Consider the following 21570-nt stretch of genomic DNA (forward strand, 5'->3'; position numbering starts at 1 on the left):
ATAATAAGGAATATACTTAAAGGCAAGATACAACAAGATTTATTACAGTTTCACCACCCACTGAACCCTCTCACTGTCTCTTTGTGTGGACATTGATTGTGGTTCTGGTGCAGTCATAGTGTGGCTAAGGGTGGGTGACATGGCATTGACCCTATTGTTGAGGTCTGCTTGGGCGTGTCAGAGTGGTATGTAACTGTGGTTTTCGGTGTGCTGCCCAAAGGTAGTGACAGTACCACACTGGTTTCAGTGCCTCGGCAGATACATTGCTCCATTTACCATTTTGCAAAATGTCTAACATGTGCTCCCGAATTCACGACACTTGAAAAGTCCTATGTATGGTGGCTGAAAAGGGGCTTGAATTAAATCCATGTGGAGCATGACATGGGAACAGTCCATCAAATGTTTTTGTACAAAAAACAGGTGTTTGCTGTGTCATGAAGTAGATGACTTTGCAACAGTTCCTGAATTGTTGTACCAATAATGGTAGTTCCAATCCCGGAATCCTTGGTGGCTCCCCATGTGCTATTTCAGCCAATAGTGCACTGGTATCAGATTTATAAGCTGTCTAGTCATAATAGGAGCAAAGGAAGAACTTTCATCTACTTCTGTTGGTGACATAAGAGTGACATTAAAAGTTCTATGCCATCTTTCAAAAATTCAATTGCTGCCAGAATGACAACTTCTAGTGTGGTGGCATTGGAAACCATGCAGAGAGGACAGCTGAAGTGCGCTAACCAATTTGTGATGAAAGTTTTTTTCAACAGTCTCAGTGATATATTAATGATTGCTATAGTTTCTGCCCATATAGTGAATCCAGTAGTTGCCATAAATAGGTACTTTAACCTTCTGAAGGCGGTATAGTTTCAACAAGATCGATATGTATGTGACTAAATCTCACTGGAGACATAGGGAAATACCTGATATCTGCATGAATGTGGCATTCCACCTTGCAGTGGTGCAGTGAAGGCACACATGAGGAAAGGGCTGAGCATCATTTTTATTGATAGCCTCATTAAATGGTTTGTTAATAATTTAGTCATGGCTTTTGTCTCTGAATGTACTGCTTTGTGAACACTGGCGAATGCCACATTGTGAAACTGTGGTGAAATTTAGGGCCCTTGCTTTGTTTGTGAGACATCACAGCATATTTTAGATTTGCCACCTGGCACCTCAACTTCCTTCAGTCTCAGTTGCATGAAAGGATAATTTCACTGGGGTCATGGTGAGAGCGTTGTAGTTCAAAACATCTATCAACGTGCAAATGCGGGAAAAGTAGTCAGTGAGTGTTTTCTGCACCTTTAATATGGCATACATCCATGGTAAATTGTCTGATAAATTCTATGTGCCAGAACTGTTGAGAGAAACATTTATCACTGACATTTTGAAAGGCCGGCACAATTGGCATATGGTCTGTATAGGTAATCACTGGCCAGGCTTCGATTTGAGGGCAAATGTGCCTCATGCTCTCGTATGTTGCCAACAGTTCTCTATCGTAAGCACTCCACTTTCTTTGCCCTGGCTGTAATTTGTCAACTTTCTGGTGCAAGATTGCACCAGTTGCACTTTGGCTGACCTCTACAAGAATAACCAGCAATATAAATTGTACAGCTTGGATGAGCAGAACTGCCTCCGCAAGGTTCCCTTGTAGATCATGGAAAGCCTTGTCCATTTCTGGAGTCCACTTGAATACTCATTTGCCCATGGTGTTATGACTGGAAATTGCTTTCATTGAGGTGCTTGAATGGAAGTTGTTGCCCAAAGGTGACAGCGATAGAAACAAAAAGTCACCATCCCCAGAAAAATCTCGGTTGTTGGTAATTCTTTGGCTTCGAAAGGCAATGTAAAACAGCTAACTTCCTTGGTAACTGGCAGATAAAATCAGCTGAGATCCTATGGCCAAGGTTGAGAAAAGCTGTTTCACTTTTAACAGTAACATCCAGTGCCGTGGCTCTATATTTCTGTCATACTTCGTGAACTTGCTTGTCTTGTAACTGAGTGTTGGAGTAGAATACCAGGATATCATCCAAATATATGGAACAAAATGCCAGTTCCTGAAAAATTTTGTCAATGAAATATTGCCAAGTTTGACCAGAATTTTTGAGTCTGAATGGCATGAATAAGAATTCAAAAAGACCAGAAGGTGTTTTTGGTATATCAGTAGGTGCTGTCAGAATTTGATATAAGCCTTGTGGTAGTCCAGAGCAGTGAAAACATTTACACCTGTCAAATCACATGTGACGTCTTTGATATTAGGCACAGGATACCCATCCAGGACAGTACTAGCAAGCAATCGGCAGTAATCACCAAAGGGTTGCCACACTTGTCTCGTGGAAAAGGTGTGGAGGAGATGCCCACCGACTGTTGGAATGATGTGTAACTACCAACTGAAGCATGTCTTCAAAGATTTCATTACTCTCTGTTAGGTGCTCCAGTGCAATCCTGTGGACATTGTGTGAAACAAGTGGGCCCAGAGTCATACATACCATATTTTACGGTCTGTAAGATGTACTTTTTTCTTCGAGAAAAAAATGGCCATATATTCTATGCTGCAGGAAACCTATCTCTAACTGGAAACATTGGATTCAACTGGCAACAGCAGTGCACTGATACAATTAACATAAGTTGTGGGATTCACAAGCTAGCTAACACCGTCTAGTCTTTGGTGTGTTATGCGTCATTTCAGTCTATAGTGCCAGTGAACTTGAATTGAAATTAAGTTTTGTTTTCGGTATCAGTACAGTATTTTTGTTGGTAGCTAGTTTTGAAAATGGAAAAAATAAAAAGTATTCATATGATGCAGGCTATAAATTAAAAGTAATAGCATGTGCAGAAGAACATGGCATCAAGGACACCATCAAAATGGATTTGAAATTAATACAAAAATGATTCAAATACACTCCTGGAAATTGAAATAAGAACACCGCGAATTCATTGTCCCAGGAAGGGGAAACTTTATTGACACATTCCTGGGGTCAGATACATCACATGATCACACTGACAGAACCACAGGCACATAGACACAGGCAACAGAGCATGCACAATGTCGGCACTAGTACAGTGTATATCCACCTTTCGCAGCAATGCAGGCTGTTATTCTCCCATGGAGACGATCGTAGAGATGCTGGATGTAGTCCTGTGGAACGGCTTGCCATGCCATTTCCACCTGGCGCCTCAGTTGGACCAGCGTTCGTGCTGGACATGCAGACCGCGTGAGACGACGCTTCATCCAGTCCCAAACATGCTCAATGGGGGACAGATCCGGAGATCTTGCTGGCCAGGGTAGTTGACTTACACCTTCTAGAGCACATTGGGTGGCACGGTATACATGCGGACGTGCATTTTCCTGTTGGAACAGCAAGTTCCCTTGCCGGTCTAGGAATGGTAGAACGATGGGTTCGATGACGGTTTGGATGTACCGTGCACTATTCAGTGTCCCCTCGACGATCACCAGTGGTGTACGGCCAGTGTAGGAGATCGCTCCCCACACCATGATGCCGGGTGTTGGCCCTGTGTGCCACGGTCGTATGCAGTCCTGATTGTGGCGCTCACCTGCACGGCGCCAAACACGCATACGACCATCATTGGCACCAAGGCAGAAGCGACTCTCATCGCTGAAGACGACACGTCTCCATTCGTCCCTCCATTCACGCCTGTCGCGACACCACTGGAGGCGGGCTGCACGATGTTGGGGCGTGAGCGGAAGACGGCCTAACGGTGTGCGGGACCGTAGCCCAGCTTCACGGAGACGGTTGCGATTGGTCCTCGCCCATACCCCAGGAGCAACAGTGTCCCTAATTTGCTGGGAAGTGGCGGTGCGGTCCCCTACGGCACTGCGTAGGATCCTACGGTCTTGGCGTGCATCCGTGCGTCGCTGCGGTCCGGTCCCAGGTCGACGGGCACGTGCACCTTCCGCCGACCACTGGCGACAACATCGATGTACTGTGGAGACCTCACGCCCCACGTGTTGAGCAATTCGGCGGTACGTCCTCCCGGCCTCTCGCATGCCCACTATACGCCCTCGCTCAAAGTCCGTCAACTGCACATACGGTTCACGTCCACGCTGTCGCGGCATGCTACCAGTGTTAAAGACTGCGATGGAGCTCCGTATGCCACGGCAAACTGGCTGACACTGACGGCGGCGGTGCACAAATGCTGCGCAGCTAGCGCCATTCGACGGCCAACACCGCGGTTCCTGGTGTGTCCGCTGTGCCGTGCGTGTGATCATTGCTTGTACAGCCCTCTCGCAGTGTCCGGAGCAAGTATGGTGGGTCAGACACACCGCTGTCAATGTGTTCTTTTTTCTATTTCCAGGAGTGTACATGTTGTAAACTAGTGCTACAGACTTTAAGGGGAGAGTTGGTTGGTGCTACAGGTTTATGAAGCATCACGGTCTTAGCATGCAAACCAAACCAAAATATCTCAGAAAATAACTACAAGAATATGAAGAGAGAATATTACCTTTCCGTCACTTTGTTATTCAACGACGAAAGAAAACCAGTGTGTAACTAAGCCAAATAGTGAGTATGGACAAAACTCCTTTGACATTTGATGTGCAGAGTAACAGAACTGTTGCCACAAAAGGTGCTAAGACTGTAACTACTCTGTTGTCCTTTCATGTTGTGCTGACTGTACTAAACTTAATCTAGTGATCAATTTCAATTGCAGAACAAGGCCAAAACGCTTTATTGTGAATAGCAGAGCAATTGTGTAGACGTAGACGTAGACGTGGACGTGGTGCATCTGTAATATCAGTTGCTGTTATTCTGCACAACTTTTTTCTGCACGCCTATCCTTTTCCATTGGCAACGGAAGCGTAAAATCTGTTATAACTTTATAATAATGTAATAAGGTGAATATAGATTATAGTTACAAAACTTAGCTGTAGCTGCTCAGAAAATTGGGAGCTGAATGTTGAGCTTTTGAAACAAGGGGTCCTTGAAAGAGCATTAAAAAAAGGACAGATAAAGAAATGTGTCAGTATTTTAAATGAACAGTTAACTGTGAAATCCACAGTTGAGAGATGGCCACTGAAATGCACAGTTGAGAGAAATCGAACATGTCACAAAATTTATGATCTGCTACTTTGTAGATGTCCAATATATCCGTAGCTTCTAGTATCTGTGTACCTGTAGTTGTTGTGTTGTAAGTCTTATCCGTCAACATTCTGTACTTCTTTTAATTATTTATGCTATCACAAGAGAACGTAGTGTGTGGCTAAATTATTTTGCTCTTTATTACAGACGGAGATTAGGAATGGGAAAGGAACAAAAAGGATGGCCCTAGGACAGCACCATTTAACACTGGATAAAATTGCAGTGTTGTCTGTTTCCTCAGCAGATGATGCTAAAGTACCAGTACCATCAGAGATTGAAGGTCCACTTAGGATATTTGGGCCAGATGACTCATCTTACAAGAGTGTCACTAGTGAAAAGTACCCCACTCTCGATGTTCTCCAGAGGCTAGTCATACATAACATTCGGCATTCGCCTAAGGTGTGCCACGACTTTAGTGTATCGAGGTAAGCTAAAAGTCACCGATTGTGCTTTATGTTTTGCAATTTCATTTGTTTTGTGCCTAGAGAGTAAAAAAGTAGAGTACATAAGTTTCAGGAAGAGAGATCTTCATTCACATAGTAGTATACATAATTACACTATAGTGCAGTTGAGTATATTTAGTTTGTGCTTTCAAATTCTACTCTGTTGATTACTTTTGACACCTTACCTCACTCTCTGGCTTTTTTTCTATCCACGGTATGGACCTGCTTTGCTTCTGTTCTTCAAATGTTTTTACATTTATGTACTTGTGAAGACAACTGCAGCTGTTAGTTTTCACATCTGATAGTGACTGGTTCTTCCAGAATGCATCTTCCAGTCTTAGTAGTATGTGCACTGGGCTGAGCTTTCCAAACAGATTACAACTGTATGGTGGGCTGGGATTTGGAATTTGGAATGCTGAACCGTAACTTTCTGAGGCAATGCCAAGGCATAGCTCCTGATCTGCCATCACAGCATCAATTCTGACAGTTCCTCTCTCATACTTTACAAAGTTTACAGATGCTCTCGTGCGTACCTTGCTGGACTAGTGCTTTTGGAAGAATGATTCTTTTGTCACACACATTCTCAATTTTTTCTGCCACATTTTGACTTCAGATTCCCCATTCCCTCAGTGATGTACAGTTCCTCAGTAATACCTATTTTTTTCAAAAATGATAACGTTTTGCTGCACAAACTGTGACTGTTTGGATTAAAAAATATGTTCATTTTGCGTTCAGCACTGCATAATTTTGTCTGTGTATCCATTTTCAAATGATTGTCCGAAATACAAAATTTAAAATAGCTATAGGTTGTTTATCCAAAATATCAAAAGCAGGACTTAATATAGTGTGTAGTGATGGTTCTTGAGAAAAGAATGAACAGCATTGCACTAGTTTTTCACATTATTAAATAACTTCTTTGCAAGAATGTGAAAACAAAACAGTACTTTACTCTAGGAACTGACTGAATGAGGTTGTGCCACTTCAGACAAACTGACCTTGTAGTCAGGAGGGTAGACATTCTAATCTCCATCTGTCAATATTGCTTTTGATTTTTTGTTATACCTAAATTACTGCAGGCTATGGCAGACTGCCTGCCCCACCTTCTCAAACTAAGCCTGGAGGTATGTAAATGCATGCGTACAGGTGAAGAGAAACAACCTAATAATAGCTGTAGCAAGTTAGGGGTCATCAAATTGAGCAAAAATAATCATAGATCATAGGTGCATCATTATGGAGCTACGACTATAAAATAACAGCCAAGCAGTGACAAGCATACAAAAATGTGTGTGCTTAAACTAACTTGCCCCATTTAATGTCTGTTATGTTAAAGAATGCAGCTACTAGTTAATGCCGTTACTAATTAAATTAGTTGAAGATAATGGTTACAGCTGAAGAGTCAAAGCTAGGCACCTGTCCGTGACTGTAACATTAGACAAGAATTTTCTGTGGTGGCAACCTTGACTATTAAATCAGATACACTAGAAGTACCGTAACACCATGTAGATAATAAACTGTATTGGAGAAACAGCTCTCCAGCGGAATAGTTGACGTGTGGTTCTGGAAGGTGGAATATTATGATGTTTTTGAAAAATACCTTTGTAGTCAAATAAACACTAAGCCAGCAATGGCACATAAATACCAGCCACCTAGTACAACTGAGAGTGGAGCAGCTTTATTTATTTATTTGATTTCATTCGGACTAGCAGATTTCTTTTTTATTTACTTGAGCAAATTTAGCTGGAATGATCATAAAATAGCTTGAAGCAGAATTGTAACAGTTTCTTCATCTTCTTCTTTTGTTATGGCCTCCAAAGGACCTTGGGTAGTCCTTTCAGAGATAGCATTTGCTCCTGTGCCTCCTCCCAGAGCCTCTTCATCTTTTATGCTCTTTTCTCACATTCTTCTTCTAATGTCTTCAGTATTTTCTTCTATTATCTTCTCCACTGGTGAATGTGCATCATTTTGTTGTGTTCTTCTCTGTGTTTGACCTCTGGTGTACTAGTTCATGTGTACTTCCACCTTGATCCCCAGTTCAGAACAGTCCTCCTAGAGATCTACATCCCACTTGGTTCCTGTCTTTCACCTTGTTTTACTCACTGTTTCCCATACTATTTTGGTCATTTTATCCATATTCATTCTTATCACACGTCCCATAAATCTTGTCTTTTCAGTCTGATTTCTCCTGATATTGCCCTCATGTCCCTATACATATCTGTCTTAGAGTTTCACAATCATCTTACACTGTCTCTTTCAGGGCCCAATATTTATATCGGTACTTTTCTCTCTTCTTCTTGTAGTTGTTCTGCCTGATGTCTTCCTAGTGTTATTGTCTCTGCCGTCTATTATACTACAGTCCTCATTGTTGCCTTGTAGTGTCTGGTCATTGTGTATTTATGTATGTTCTTTCTACTCTATCTCTGGCCATATAAAAGGCTGACTTCATTTTCGTCACCCTCCCTATTCTTCCACAATTACTATTGTTCATTTGTTTTATCAAGTCTCCCACATATTCATATTAATCTACCTTTTATTTTTGTTTTCTGGTGATTCTGATGCAGAGTGGTATTCAGTCTGTTGACCTTGTTGTAGTTGATTTTCATTCCCATCCTTCTGGAAATTTTGCTTAAGTTGTAGGGTTGTGTATCTTCTTTTGCATCACTATTGCGGTGTTGGGTGTTGCTCACAAAGGGAAGGCAACACTTTTTTCCCCTGTTGTTTGTTTTTTATTTTTTTCCCCTCATGTAAATCTTTTTTATTTCTGTTTCCTCATTTATTGCTGTCCATTGTCTGACAACTTGATTCAACACTGTGTTGACCATAATTGGTGACAGTCCCTTTGCCTGGCTACGAAGCCTTTTGTTTTCAAAGAAGGGATTTAGTAATGTTTTACAAGATGTATTATTATCCCACCACTAACAAAACTGTAATTTTCACAGTTAATTGTTGGATGACTAAAGTATGATGGGGAACTTACATACAAGTGAACAAAGGTTTTCTCTAAAGTTTTCAGTTACATTGGGAGATGAGGCTTGTGGGCAGTAGAAGGATCCAATTATCATTTTATGCTCATCTGTGATTCTGAGTCTTGCCCAAACAGTCTCACATACAGCTTTAATTTCTATCTCAGAGGATTTGAATTTTTTTTCTACTGTAACAAATACCTCAACTGCACTTCCCGTTTGCCTATCCTTTTGATACACACTTAAATTTTCCCCAAAAATCTCCTTGCTATAAATTTCAGGTTTCAACCAGCTTCCTGTACCTAGTATTATGTGAGCTTCACTGCTTTTCATGAGTGCTTCAAACTCTGGCACTTTGTTGCAAATGCTTCGAGAGTTACCATTAGAATTTTGTGGAAGCTGTGGAAGGCATTTATTTCAATCTTACAGTGATACATCTGGGTTTTCTACAGCTATCGTTATCTGCATTGGCTGGAGAGTCACCTAAAAAAAAAAACCTCGTGTGCACACCACGCTCAGCTACCTGAGTAGTAATCTTTAATCTTTGATGTGTAATGAAACCCTATGGCACAAGCCCAGGAAGTCACAGCCTAGCTTATCACACAAACATTCCTTCAGTCCTTATATTCGATTCAGAACCACGAGGCCAGGATTAGTTCTTAGGACAATACTGCAAAGTGTGAGCTTTATTGAAATGCCATGCACAAGGCTGGTCTTCTCAACCTTCTTTGCCAGAGGCAGGAGTGATCCAAGTATTCACTCAGAGCCCAGAAGACAGGCATAATTTTCCAATGCATGCCACAATCTGCAGCTGGTTGCAACCTGTTCCCTCAGTGGCTGCTGGAATAGCCTCTTAAACATGAATGAGGTCTCCAGGCATACACACTGAGTGCATCTGGTGTCTTTGTTTGTCCCTTGCTGCCATTTCCCTTAGGGGTACCGTTATTCACCATACATTTGAACTGCCAGCGATTAATTTTTGCATTTGCCACCTCTTGACACCGGATAAAATATGTTCCCCCAAAACAGGTGAAGTGAGTCCCACTGGGTCAGTTTCATTGAAAGACAGCACCTCAGACTTGTTGGTTAGGGGGATCAGTAAAACATCCTGAGTCCTCCCTGACCCCATCCACCCTGTACAGGATTCCTATATCTACCATTGCCACACCACTCACAATGAAGTGGGCAAATAATGACAGATCTTGTACATTCTGCAGACGAGACAGGATCCACAGGAGAGTATAATACTTAAGATACCTCTTATACTGTTATCACAGGTACATGACTCTCAGGAGCTCATCCAACACGCTGATTCGCAGCAGCTGCCAGTCATTTGACAGTAGTCAGGGCGATTTCGAACTGCTTATGAATATCAACCATGTTAGAGAGCAGCATTCACAGTGGGGCTGCATTTTGGCTGATGCAGTGTTTTACAGGGCAATGAACAAACAACTTTAAATTAAGTGTGCTGATTATCTTTTAATCTGTTGAGCTAAAAAATTGCTAATACCTTATGCAAATCCCAGTAGGACTCACTTCACATGTTTTGGTGGAACATGTTTTATCTAGTACCAAGAGGAGGCAAATGCAAAAGGGTAGGGGTCTATTAGCTGTTGGCAGTTCAAATGTATGGTGAAAACAGAGTAAATTTATGATAACTGTAGGTTATGTGTAGCACTGCTACTCTTTAAGGGAAAACTAGATGTAACATAATATGTTAGGTAGAATATCTGTTACAGTTACTAAATCACAAATGCTGAGATACTACATAATTACTTGTAGATTGTGGTACCTTCAAAAAATACTCAAAAATGCTCATTTATTTGCAATGATATATGATGGAATTCAGGGGTGATGTATTCTTTGGCAGTAACTGTGAACCACAAATGTTGATTGAGTGCAAAGCAAGTTACGTGTCCAAAACACTCGTACCGGTAACTCACAAAAAACTAGTTTTGTAAGTATCTGAAAATTCTAAAAAATAACATGTTTCTCACATAATTATACAATGAAATTTGAGAACAGTTTTTTGAGGATAGGCCTACTGTTCTCAAACAATTTAAAAGAGCACATTTAAGCTTAAGCTTACAATTGACAAGAACACTTAGAGTTTGTCATGACATGCGCAAATGACCAGAATTTCATGCTATATCACAATATAAATGGGTACTGATACAATCAGTGAAAGATTGTGCAGAACCAGTGCAAACTGTAAAATATGCTGATCTAGAACTTCAAATCGGCACACGAATCTTGTACACGCAGTCTCACACAAAGGAAAATTCCGAAGTCACCATTGCTGTATAAATAAATGTGCATATTTCACAGATCTGTCACTTACCTTATTTCTGTGCACACTTCTACACTGGCGTGCCAAAGAACAACACTGCAGTGTGAGCTTACTTCAGTCAAAATCACCAAGATTCGCAACACCAACAAAGCAAGTTTTCTGCCTACTGCCACTAACAATCGCAGGAGTTTGAGTCTTTAGTCTTTGTCGGGACTGTTATGGCTCAATTTGGATTTCACAAATGTTGGTATATATGTTTGCCCTTGTCTTTTTCTTAATGATTAATGGAAAATCTCATTTATAGATATGAAACATCTCATTTATAGATGTGAAACAAATACTAACAAAGAGATAGAGAGGCTGGCCAGTACTTACCTCAGTACAGCCGATAGATACACAAAACAGAACAGAAAATTTACATTCCTAGCTTTTGGAACTTTGTTCCTTCATCAGGGAGGGGATAGGGGAAAAAAGGGAGGAAGGGAAAGTGGATTCAGTTACTCACAACCCAGGCTATGAAGCAATGGGGGAAGGTAAACAGGGAGGGTAGTAAGGATGAAGGCATGGTTGTCAGAGGGAAGCCAAAGGTATTCTGCTGTAAGTACTGTGCCAGCTTCAAACCAAAGAGGATGCATACAGAAGTAAAGAGGTATATAGTATAAAGATAAACACAACTATGTAGGAAGAAAAGATGCGCGAATGGCTAAAGAGGAGAGGGAAAAATGAGAAGACTGAAGAGTAAATGGGAGTGAGGTTGGTTAACGTAGGTTCAGTCCAAGGGGAAGGGATGAAAGGATGTGTGGGAGTGCAAGTTCCCATCTCTGCAGTTCCGAGGGACAGGTGTTGGGTGTGAGAGAAGCCTAATGGCACGTACAGTGTAGTATGTTCCTAGGTCCCTAGAATTATGCTGGAGAGCATGCTCTGCTACTGGGTATTGGACATCTCCTAGGCGGACAGTTTGTCTGTGCCCGTTCATGCGATCAGCCATTAGTTGTCGTCATACCGATGTAAAAGGCTGTGCAGTGCAGTCATGTCAGCTGATAAATGACATGTGTTGTTTCACATGTGGCCCTGCCTTGAATTGTGTATGTTTTACCAGTAGCGGAGCTGGAGTCGGTGGTTGTGGGTGGGAACACCACCCAGAGTTGCCTTTCGTCGCCCCCCAACCTCCGTAATATCCTTGTCAATCCCTACAATATTCCCAGACCACCTTCTCTACCCAGCAGTTCCTTCCCCTGTGACCAACCCCGCTGCAAAACCTGTCCCATGCATCCCCCCACAACCGACGACTCCAGCCCCGCTCCTGGTAAAACATACACAATTCAAGGCAGGGCCACATGTGAAACAACACATATCATTTATCAGCTAACATGACTGCATTGCACAGCCTTTTACATCGGTATGACGACAACTAATGGCTGAGCGCATGAACAGGCACAGACGAACTGTCCGACTAGGAGATGTCCAATACCTAGTAGCAGACCATGCCTTCCAGCATAATTCTAGGGACCTAGGCACCTGCTACACTGTATGTGCCATTTGGCTTCTCCCACCCAACATCAGTCTCTCAGAACTGCAGAGATGGGAACTTGCACTCCAACACACCCTTTCATCCCGCCATCCCCCTGGACTGAACCTATGTTAACCAACCTCACTCTCATTTACTCTTCAGTCTTCTCATTTTTCCCTCTTCTCTTTAGCCATTCACACATCTTTTCTTCCTACATAGTTGTGTTTATCTTTATACTATATACCTCTTTACTTCTGTATGCATCCTCTTTGGTTTGAAGCTGGCACAGTACTTACAGTAGAATATCTTTGGCTTCCCTCTGACAACCATGCCTCCATCCTTACTAGCCTCCCTGTTTACCTTCCCCCTGTTGCTTCATAGCCTGGGTTGTGAGTAACTGAATCCACTTTCCCTTCTTCCCTTTTTTCCCCTCTCTCCTCCCTGATGAAGCAACAAAGTTCGGAAAGCTAGGAATGTAAATTTTCTGTTTTGTTTTGTGTATCTATTGGCTGTACTGAGCTAAGTACTGGCCAGCCCCTCTATCTCTTTGTTAGTACATGTCTTTTTCTTACTCAGTCTAGCCCTGCTGTTTCTTTTGTTCTCATAAGTCTCATTTTGTTTTCTCAACACTGCACAGCTAAACATTCCTCTTTTTGTTTATTAACTTGTGTGTTAGGTACTGCCCTGCCATTCCTTTTTGCTAGTTTGCCTTTCCAGTCTATAATCACCTATAAGTGTGTTCACATGTCAGTGTAGCATGCTATTCAGACTATCATTTAGCTCCCCCCAGAAACAGTGTACCACTTTCAGGTCCTTCCTCTTCTTGTCATTAGTTGGTGTGTGTGTGTGTGGGGGGGGGGGGGGCACATAAGATACAAACTTTAAACTAAAATTGTACAGCACTGCTAAACAGATTATCTTAAGTGAGATAATACTAAAGACTGAGACCAGCACAGTTCATCAGACTAGATTTGCAGTTAAAAACTTAAATCAAAAATTATAATAAAAAATTATAGTGCCACAAATCAGACTAGCTCTATACTATTCCATTAAACTTGTGCAATATTTTGATAAGAACAGATTGCAACTCACCATAATAGTGGAGATGTTGAGTCACAGGCAGGCACAACGAGGGTAGGGGTGGGGGACAGAAAGTGCCGCTTGTGGGAGCATGCATACAGGGACATGGTGGCGACAGGGTATGGCAGCCAGGTGCAGTTGAAACGTAAAAAATAGAAACATTCTACATGGGAAAAATATATTAAAAACAAATACCATGACTTACCAAATGGAAAAGCGCTGGTAGATAGGCACAATAAAAAACACACAAACACACACACAAAATTTCAAGCTTTCGCAACCAACGGTTGCTTCGTCAGGAAAGAGGGAAGGAGAGGGAAAGATGAAAGGATGTGGGTTTTAAGGGAGAGGGTAAGGAGTCCTTCCAATCCCGGGAGCGGAAAGACTTACCTTAGGGGGAAAAAAAGGCAGGTATACACTCGCACACACACCCATATCCAACCGCACATACACAGACACAAGCAGACCTTTACGTCTGCTTGTGTCTGTGTATGTGCGGTTGGATATGGGTGTGTGTGCGAGTGTATACCTGCCTTTTTTTCCCCCTAAGGTAAGTCTTTCCGCTCCCGGGATTGGAGTGACTCCTTACCCTCTCCCTTAAAACCCACATCCTTTCGTCTTTTCCTCTCCTTCCCTCTTTCCTGACGAAGCAGCCGTTGGTTGCGAAAGCTTGAATTTTGTGTGTGTGTTTGTGTTTGTTTGTGTGTCTATCGACCTGCCAGCGCTTTCATTTGGTAAGTCACATCATCTTTGTTTTTAGATATATTTTTCCCACGTGGAATGTTTCTCTCTATTATATCCATATATATATTTATTTATTTGGGGGGGGGGGGGGTGATGGATCAGAAAAAGGGAGAAGTAAGAAGACTGTGGGTGCATTGGTGGAACAGAAGGCTGTGTAGTCCTAGGGTAGGAACAGGGAAGGGATGAAGGACAGTGACTAATGAAGATTGGGGTTCCCACCTGCACAGTTCAGAAAAACTGATGTTGGTAGGAAGGATCCAGATGGCACAGGCTGTGAAGCAGTCATTGGAGTGAAGAATGTTGCGTTGGGCAGTGTGCTCAGCAACTGGGTGATCCAGATCTTTCTTGGCCACAGTTTGCCGGTGGCCATTCGTGCATACAGACAGCTTGTTGATTGTCATGCCCACACATAATGCAGCACAGTGATGGTAGGTTAGCTTGTAGATCGCATGACTGGTTTCACAGGTAGCCCTGCCTTTGATGGGATAGGTGATACCTGTGACTGGAATGGAGTAGGTGGTGGTGGTGGTGGTGGTGGTGGTGGTGGTGGTGGTGGTGGTGGTGGTGGGAGGTTTTACAGGACAGGTCTATTACAGGGATATGAGCCATATGGCAAGGGCTTTGGAGCAGGGATGCATGAGGATACTGTGTAGGTTCAGTGGGCAGCGGAATACCTCTTGGGGAGAGGTGGGAATGATAGTGGGTAAGATGTTTCTCATTTCATGTCATGGCAAGAGGTAGTTGAAATCTTGGCAGAGAATAAGACACAGTTGATGGGTGGTACTGAGTCACAAAGGGAATGCTGCTTTGTGGCCAGAAGGTGGGACTTTGGGAGGTGGTGGATGACTAGAGGGACTAGACATTGGAGATCTATTTCTGTACAAAGTTGGAAGGGTAATTTTGGCCCATGAAGTCATCAGTGACACCTTTGGTAAATTTTGAGATTTCACATTGATCACTCTTCCTGTACTCTCGCACATTTTTGCATGTTATTTTCAGTACCTTCCTGTGCCACAAGAACTTCTACCTTGTACTACCAACTTCAACCTTCAACCTTTCTCCTCTCTTATTCCAATTTGCATTTACTAACCTCACCTTATCTAATCACATCTTCTGCCTCCCTTCTTCATACATATCCACCCACCTACTTGCAACCTACATTATAGTCTTTTTATTTTTTTTACCTTTAGTCTCAAAGTATTTTCACATCAATTTCATTTGGTTTGTATCTCTCACTATCAGTTTATTCCCTCAGGATTCTCTTGTTTCCCCTTACTTCATCCATCCTGTCATTTTTGTGATTTTCCCCATGTATTTTTTCATATTTTTGTGACTCTTTTTCATGCATTATTTATGTATTTTTATGCATTTTTATCTTTGAGAATGGATCCTTGCTCCTTCCATCTGCACCAATACAGAGAAGTTTCCTTAACGTATGCCGGAACCCAGTCTCACATACTGTTCCTTTGTTGTTGCCTGTCTCTTGAAATCCCCCCCCCCAACAGTCTGTACTATCATATTTCTGACCTCCTGCTGCAACCCCTCCTTTCACAGTGACCTCCATCTTTTCAGATTCCACCAGTACTTAGCGCTCACCAATCTAGTCTTGCAAAACCATGTAAATCAGGCCCAAACCTTCTTGTTATATTTCCTCTCCATCCGTAAAATTCTCCTCCTGTGCAGTCCCAAATTTCTATATCCCACTTTCACATGGAAACTCTTGTCCTCCAGGAACTAGAGCAGCATGCTCAACACCACTTCAGACACCCCAACCTGTTCCTCCTGCTTCCACCTTGGACTATTACTATCCACCACCTCTACAACAGCCTCCGAACCTCCCCCACATCCCCTCATAGCTGATAAACACTGCCTCACAGACCTACTACATTTATCCTGCCCTCAAAAACTCCCTCCCACCACCACTTAGAATCCAGAACCTAAACAGGCCGAAGACACGGTCATAAAACTTTCCTCCAAAAGTGTTAGTTCCACAGAAGTATTAGTCTTTTCCAAAGGCCTTACATTCTGTCCTGCTCCCAAATTCAATCATGCTGGACTTGTTAAAGACCTCTCCTCCTCCCAGTCTATACAGAGGAAACACTTTTTCATTACCAAACCTACCAATCATTCTTAAGCCAAAACAAATGTTAAATCATACCTGATTTGATGCACTCCTCCATCCAACTGTGAGCCACCCTTATTGCCCTCAAATCACCCCGTTACCCTCGAAACTTTCCTTGCCATCATTCCTTAAATCCCTCAACATGCACAATAACCTTACATCTGCAGAACAAACCACACTCATCCTCAACTTGTAAGCCTATCTGCTGACAAAGGCTCCACCACTGTGCTTTTGAACCACAGGGGTTACCTGCAGAAGGACTCCGCCAGCTGTTAGACTCGTCCACCTACAAACACTGCCACAGTGATTCCTTCCAGAAACCCAAGAGAATCTCCAGTGTCTCCTCAAATCCTCAGGCCCTCTTAGAGCCTTTCCCCTGAGTCTCTCTCTTTCCTCGCCTGTACCACTCCTAGCATACATACCTTCTACATGCTTCTTAAAGTCCATAAGCCCAACCACCCAGGATGCTCTATTGTGGTTGGTGACTGTGCCCCCCCTCCCCCCCTGGAAGAATCTCTGCTCTTGGAGACCAAAACCTGCAGCCTGTTACCTGAACCTACTCTCCTATATAAAAGACACCAACCATTTCCTCCAACGACTCTCCACAATTTTTTTCTCTCCACCATACTGTGCCTTGGAAGTCGCCATACTGTGCCCTTTACACGAACATCCCTAATGCCCATGGGCCTGTCTGCGTTAGAACACTACCCGTGCCACTGCCTGATTGATTACAAACCTACGACCACATTTTTGCTCAGTATGACCAACTATACCCTCACCTACAATTACTTCTCCTTTGAAGGCATCACCTTGGTATGGCCAATTAATGGGCCATCTAGAGGAATTCTTTCTAGCCATGACTGATGACATCTTTGTGATCTGTCTCAGGGGTGAGGACACCCTATCCATATTCCTCCAGAACCTCAAAACCTCCCCCCCCCTCCCCCCCCCCCCCAAATTCACTGCACCTGGTCATCCTCATCCCAGCAAGCCACCTTCCTCATTGTCGACCTCCACCTCAAATATGGCTACATCAGTACTTCCGTCCATATGAAACCTACCGATTGCTAGCAATACCTCGACTTCAATAGCTGCCACCCATTACATACCAAGAAGTCCCTTCCATTCAGCCTAGCCACTCATGGCCATTGCATCTGTCAGTGCTGAACAGTCCCTCTTGAAATATACTGAGGATCTCACCGAGGCCATCACTTATGTGATTACCCTCCAACCTGGTACAGGAACAGGTCTCCAATGTCTTATCTCTCCAAAGTCTCACTGCCTGCCCACAGAGGAGAATTCCCCTCATGATTCAATATTACTCAGGACTGGAGCAACTGACTCACATTCTCTGCCAGAGTTCAGATTACCTTTCATCATGCCCTGAAATGAGGAATTTTCTGTCTACTATACTACCAACCACTCCCGCAGTGATATTCCACCACACATTGAACCTATGCTACTATGCTGTATCCTTGTCCATCCCTACTCCAACCCTGCCCCCAACCTCTTGCCTCATGGCTCATATCCCTGTATTAGACCTAGGTGCAAGATCTGTCCCATACGTCGTCCTGCCACCACCTACTCCAGCCACTCACAAGCATCACCTATCTCATCAAAGATGGAGATACCTGTGAAAGCAGTCATGTAATCTACAACCTAAGCTGCAACCACTGTGCTGTATTCCACTTGGGAATGCCAATCAACAAGGTGTCTGCCCACATGAATGGTCACTGTCAAACTGTAGCCAAGAAACAACTAGACCAGTTGCTGAGCACACAATGTTCTTTGCATCAACGGCAGATTCACAACCTATGCCGCCTGGATCCTTCCTACCAACACCAACTTCCCTGAAATGCGCAGATGGTAACTCTGCCTACAAAATAAACTACATTACCATAGTTCACCTGGCCTCAACCTTCATTTGTCACTGTCCTCACCTATGTGTCCCCATCCTTGTTCCCACTCCAGCATTATATAGCCTTCTGTTCCACCAGTGCCCCCACAGTTCCTTTACTTCTTTTCCACTCCCACCCCCACCTTCACTCTAACCACCTGAATGCACCTAACTTCCCTACCTGTTCCCCACCATGACCCTGTATGCTCCCACAACCAGATCTTTACTGTCCCCCACCCCTATGCTGTTATACCTCTCCATCCCCAGCCCAGCCTCATCCTTCCCCAATCACACGGATTACTTCTCCCATCATGCGCAGTTGCTCGCAGTCTGGCCTCGGTGGCCAGAGACAGTGGTCATGTGTGAGTAAACTTTTAGATTTAGACACACTATAGACCAAATGCAAAAGAACTATTAGAAACTAATTGGATTTTAGGTAGTCACAAACAGGTGAAAAACAGGGTGTAACTAAGATATTTTTTACTTTATTCCTAAATGCATTTCTGTTTTCCTTAACAGATAGGGGTAATTTACTGCAAAGCACACTGCCCATATTTCTTATACCAAGTAAACTGTAAGTCTTCAACTATTAACATGAATTTCTTCACTAGAATGAATACTATGATTGCGAATAGATGTATTGTTCACAAACAAATGCAAATTCTTATTACGAAAATCCTATTTTCTAAGATCTAATTGGCTGTTTTCTTCAGTTCCCTAAAAGTAGGCTTAGTGGAGGTACGCAGAGAGGCTGGCCTTATTATCTTTAAAAGCATTTCTCACACAAAAATTGTACTAAATGCTGACCCCCAAAATCGGATTCCATAAGAGAGAACTGAGTCTTCTAAAGCAAAATAAACTGTTTTTAGGGTTGAGGTATCATAAGACTGACTAAAAATCTGAGAAGTGTAGCACAGACTGCTCAGTTTCTTTAGCAGCTTTCCTCTGTGAATATTCCATTGTAAGTTATCGTCCATCCACACCCCAAGAAATGTAATCTCATTGACTTGTTCCGTTGCTTCATAGTTGATCAGAATGGGCTCCGTGTAGGTAGGATGATCTTTGGTGGCAGTGAAAAGCAAATGAACACTTTTTGTTTAATGATAGTTTGTTTATGTGTATGTAGAAAATTATGCTGTTGATAGAATCTATTATTACATCCTTTACAATCTGACGAGATGAATTTTGGAAAAGGAAATCCATGTTGTCTGCAAAAAGTACAGGTAAGGCCTTAGGCAGATTCCGATACAGGTCATTTATGAATAAGAGGAAAAGGGTCCTAGAACTGAACCTTTGAGGGATACCATAACACCATAACTGATTATATGAGTAGTTTCATTGGACAGAACTTTAATAGGATCTTTGTTTGAGAATTCAACCATCTGCCTCATTGGCATTCTTTAGTATTTTTCTTCCTGTGAATTCCAGTGTTTTCCTCATCACCTTTTTGTTTAATCATTGTGCTACATAAAGCACTTCTAGGCAAATTACTGTAGAATAGTGTCTAAGTTCACCATTGAGGGATACTGATGTCTTATCTTACGTTACTTATTACCTTCAAAAGGTTGTTACTGAAATAGGCAAAACACACACACCAGTGATTCTGGCCACTAAGGCCAGACTGCGAGCAACAGCGATCAATAGCGGAAGCAATCTGGGTGGTGGAGATAAGGCGTAGTCTGGGGCAGGGATGGGGAGGCATAGCTGGGTAGGAGTGGGGGAAAGTAAAGTGCTGCTTATGGGAATATACAGGGATGCAGCGAGGACAGAGTAGGGCAAATGGAAAAAGTAAAAAGACTGTCGGTGCATTGGTGCAATAAAGGTTGTGTACTGCTGCAGTTGGATTGGGGAAGGCGACAGGTGCATGATAGACAGTTACTTAGTAAGGGCAAGGCCAGGGGAGTTACAGGAACATAGGATATGTCACAGGCAGAGTTCCCACCTGTGCAATTCAGAAAATCTGGTGTTGGTAGGATGGATCCAGAAGACACAGGCTGTGAAGCAGTCATTGAAGTGAAGAATGTTGTTGAGCAGTGTACTCAGCAACTGGGTTGTCCAGCTGTTTCTTGGTCACAGTGTGCTGCTAGCCTTTCATACGGACAGACAACTTGTTGGTTTTCATGCCCATGTAGAATACAGCACAGTGGTTGCAGCTTATCGTGTAGGTCACATGACTGCTCTCATGGATAGTCGCCACCACCTACTCCAGTGAAATCACAAGCATTGCCTGTCCCATCATAGGCAGGGCTACTTGTGAAACCAGTCATATGATCTACAGGCTAAGCTGCAACCTTTGTGCTGTGTTCTATTTGGGTGTGACAACCAAAAAACTGTCTGTACATATGAATGGACACCAACAAACTAGCCAAGAAACAGTTAGACCAACCAGTTGCAGAACATCTGTCCAATATGACATTCTTCTCTTCAATGACTGCTTCACAAGCTGCACCATCTGGATCCTTCCTACCACAACCAGCTTTTCTGAACTGTCCTGGTGGGAAGCCTGCCTGCAATATATACTACATTCCCGTAATCACCCTGTCCTCAGCCTTCATTAGTCACTGTTCTTCAGCCAACTGTCCCTTTCCTTGTTCCCACTCCAGCACCACACAAACTTTTATTTCAGTACTACCCACAGTCTTTATACTTTCCTTCCTTCCCACTCCTGCTCTCACTCTCACCTTCCATCTAATCTCGTGATTGTACTTAGCTGCCCTACCCTTTCTCCACTATGACTTTTTATGCACCCACAACCAGCACTTCAATATCCACCACCCCTATCATGCTATCCCTTCCCCTCCCTGCCACAGTCTCCTGCTTACCCCCCCCCCCCCCCTCCCGCCGCCACCCAGACTGTTTCACCCATTATGCGCAGTTGTTTGTAGGGCAGCCAGAGACAGTAGTTTTTTTTTGTGTGGGGGTTGGGGGAGGGTGGGGGGGTATATCGCAGGCCATTTGGCCGAAAGCTTACTCATTTAGCTGTATTTCGTGGTGCCTGTCTGTGACACACATTTTCTGATTCAGTTACTTCTCGTAGTACTTGAATTAGTCAGTTCTCTCAGTTTTTCCATATTTACTTAGTATTATCTTGTGGGCTCCCCTATGTTGTTGTTGTTGTTGTTGTTGTTGTTGTCTTCAGTCCAGAGACTGGTTTGACACAGCTCTCCATGCTACTCGATCCTGTACAAGCTTCTTCATCTCGCAGTACCTACTGCAACCTACATCCTTCTGAACCTGCTTAGAGTATTCATCTCTTGGTCTCCCTCTACGATTTTTACCCTCCACACTGCCCTCCAATATTAAATTGGTGATCTCTTGATGCCTCAGAACATGCCCTACCAACCGATCCCTTCTCCTAGTCAAGTTGTGCCACAAATTTCTCTTCTCCCCAATTCTGTTCGACACCACCTCATTAGTTATGTGATCTACCC

General features: G+C 43.1%; 1 protein-coding gene across 3 annotated transcripts in view; it reads left to right on the forward strand.

Annotated features, from left to right (window-relative positions):
* LOC126191356 (trafficking protein particle complex subunit 8) overlaps positions 1-21570 on the forward strand; it is a 313324-nt gene that overhangs the window by 276747 nt on the left and 15007 nt on the right. For all 3 annotated transcript variants that reach the window (XM_049932196.1, XM_049932197.1, XM_049932199.1), the window contains one exon: positions 5241-5518. In XM_049932196.1, the coding sequence (XP_049788153.1) occupies positions 5241-5518 (278 nt within the window). The remainder of the gene's footprint in view (positions 1-5240; positions 5519-21570) is intronic.

This window comes from Schistocerca cancellata, chromosome 6 (genome assembly GCF_023864275.1).
Source record: "Schistocerca cancellata isolate TAMUIC-IGC-003103 chromosome 6, iqSchCanc2.1, whole genome shotgun sequence".
NCBI classification, from domain to species: Eukaryota; Metazoa; Arthropoda; class Insecta; order Orthoptera; family Acrididae; genus Schistocerca; species Schistocerca cancellata.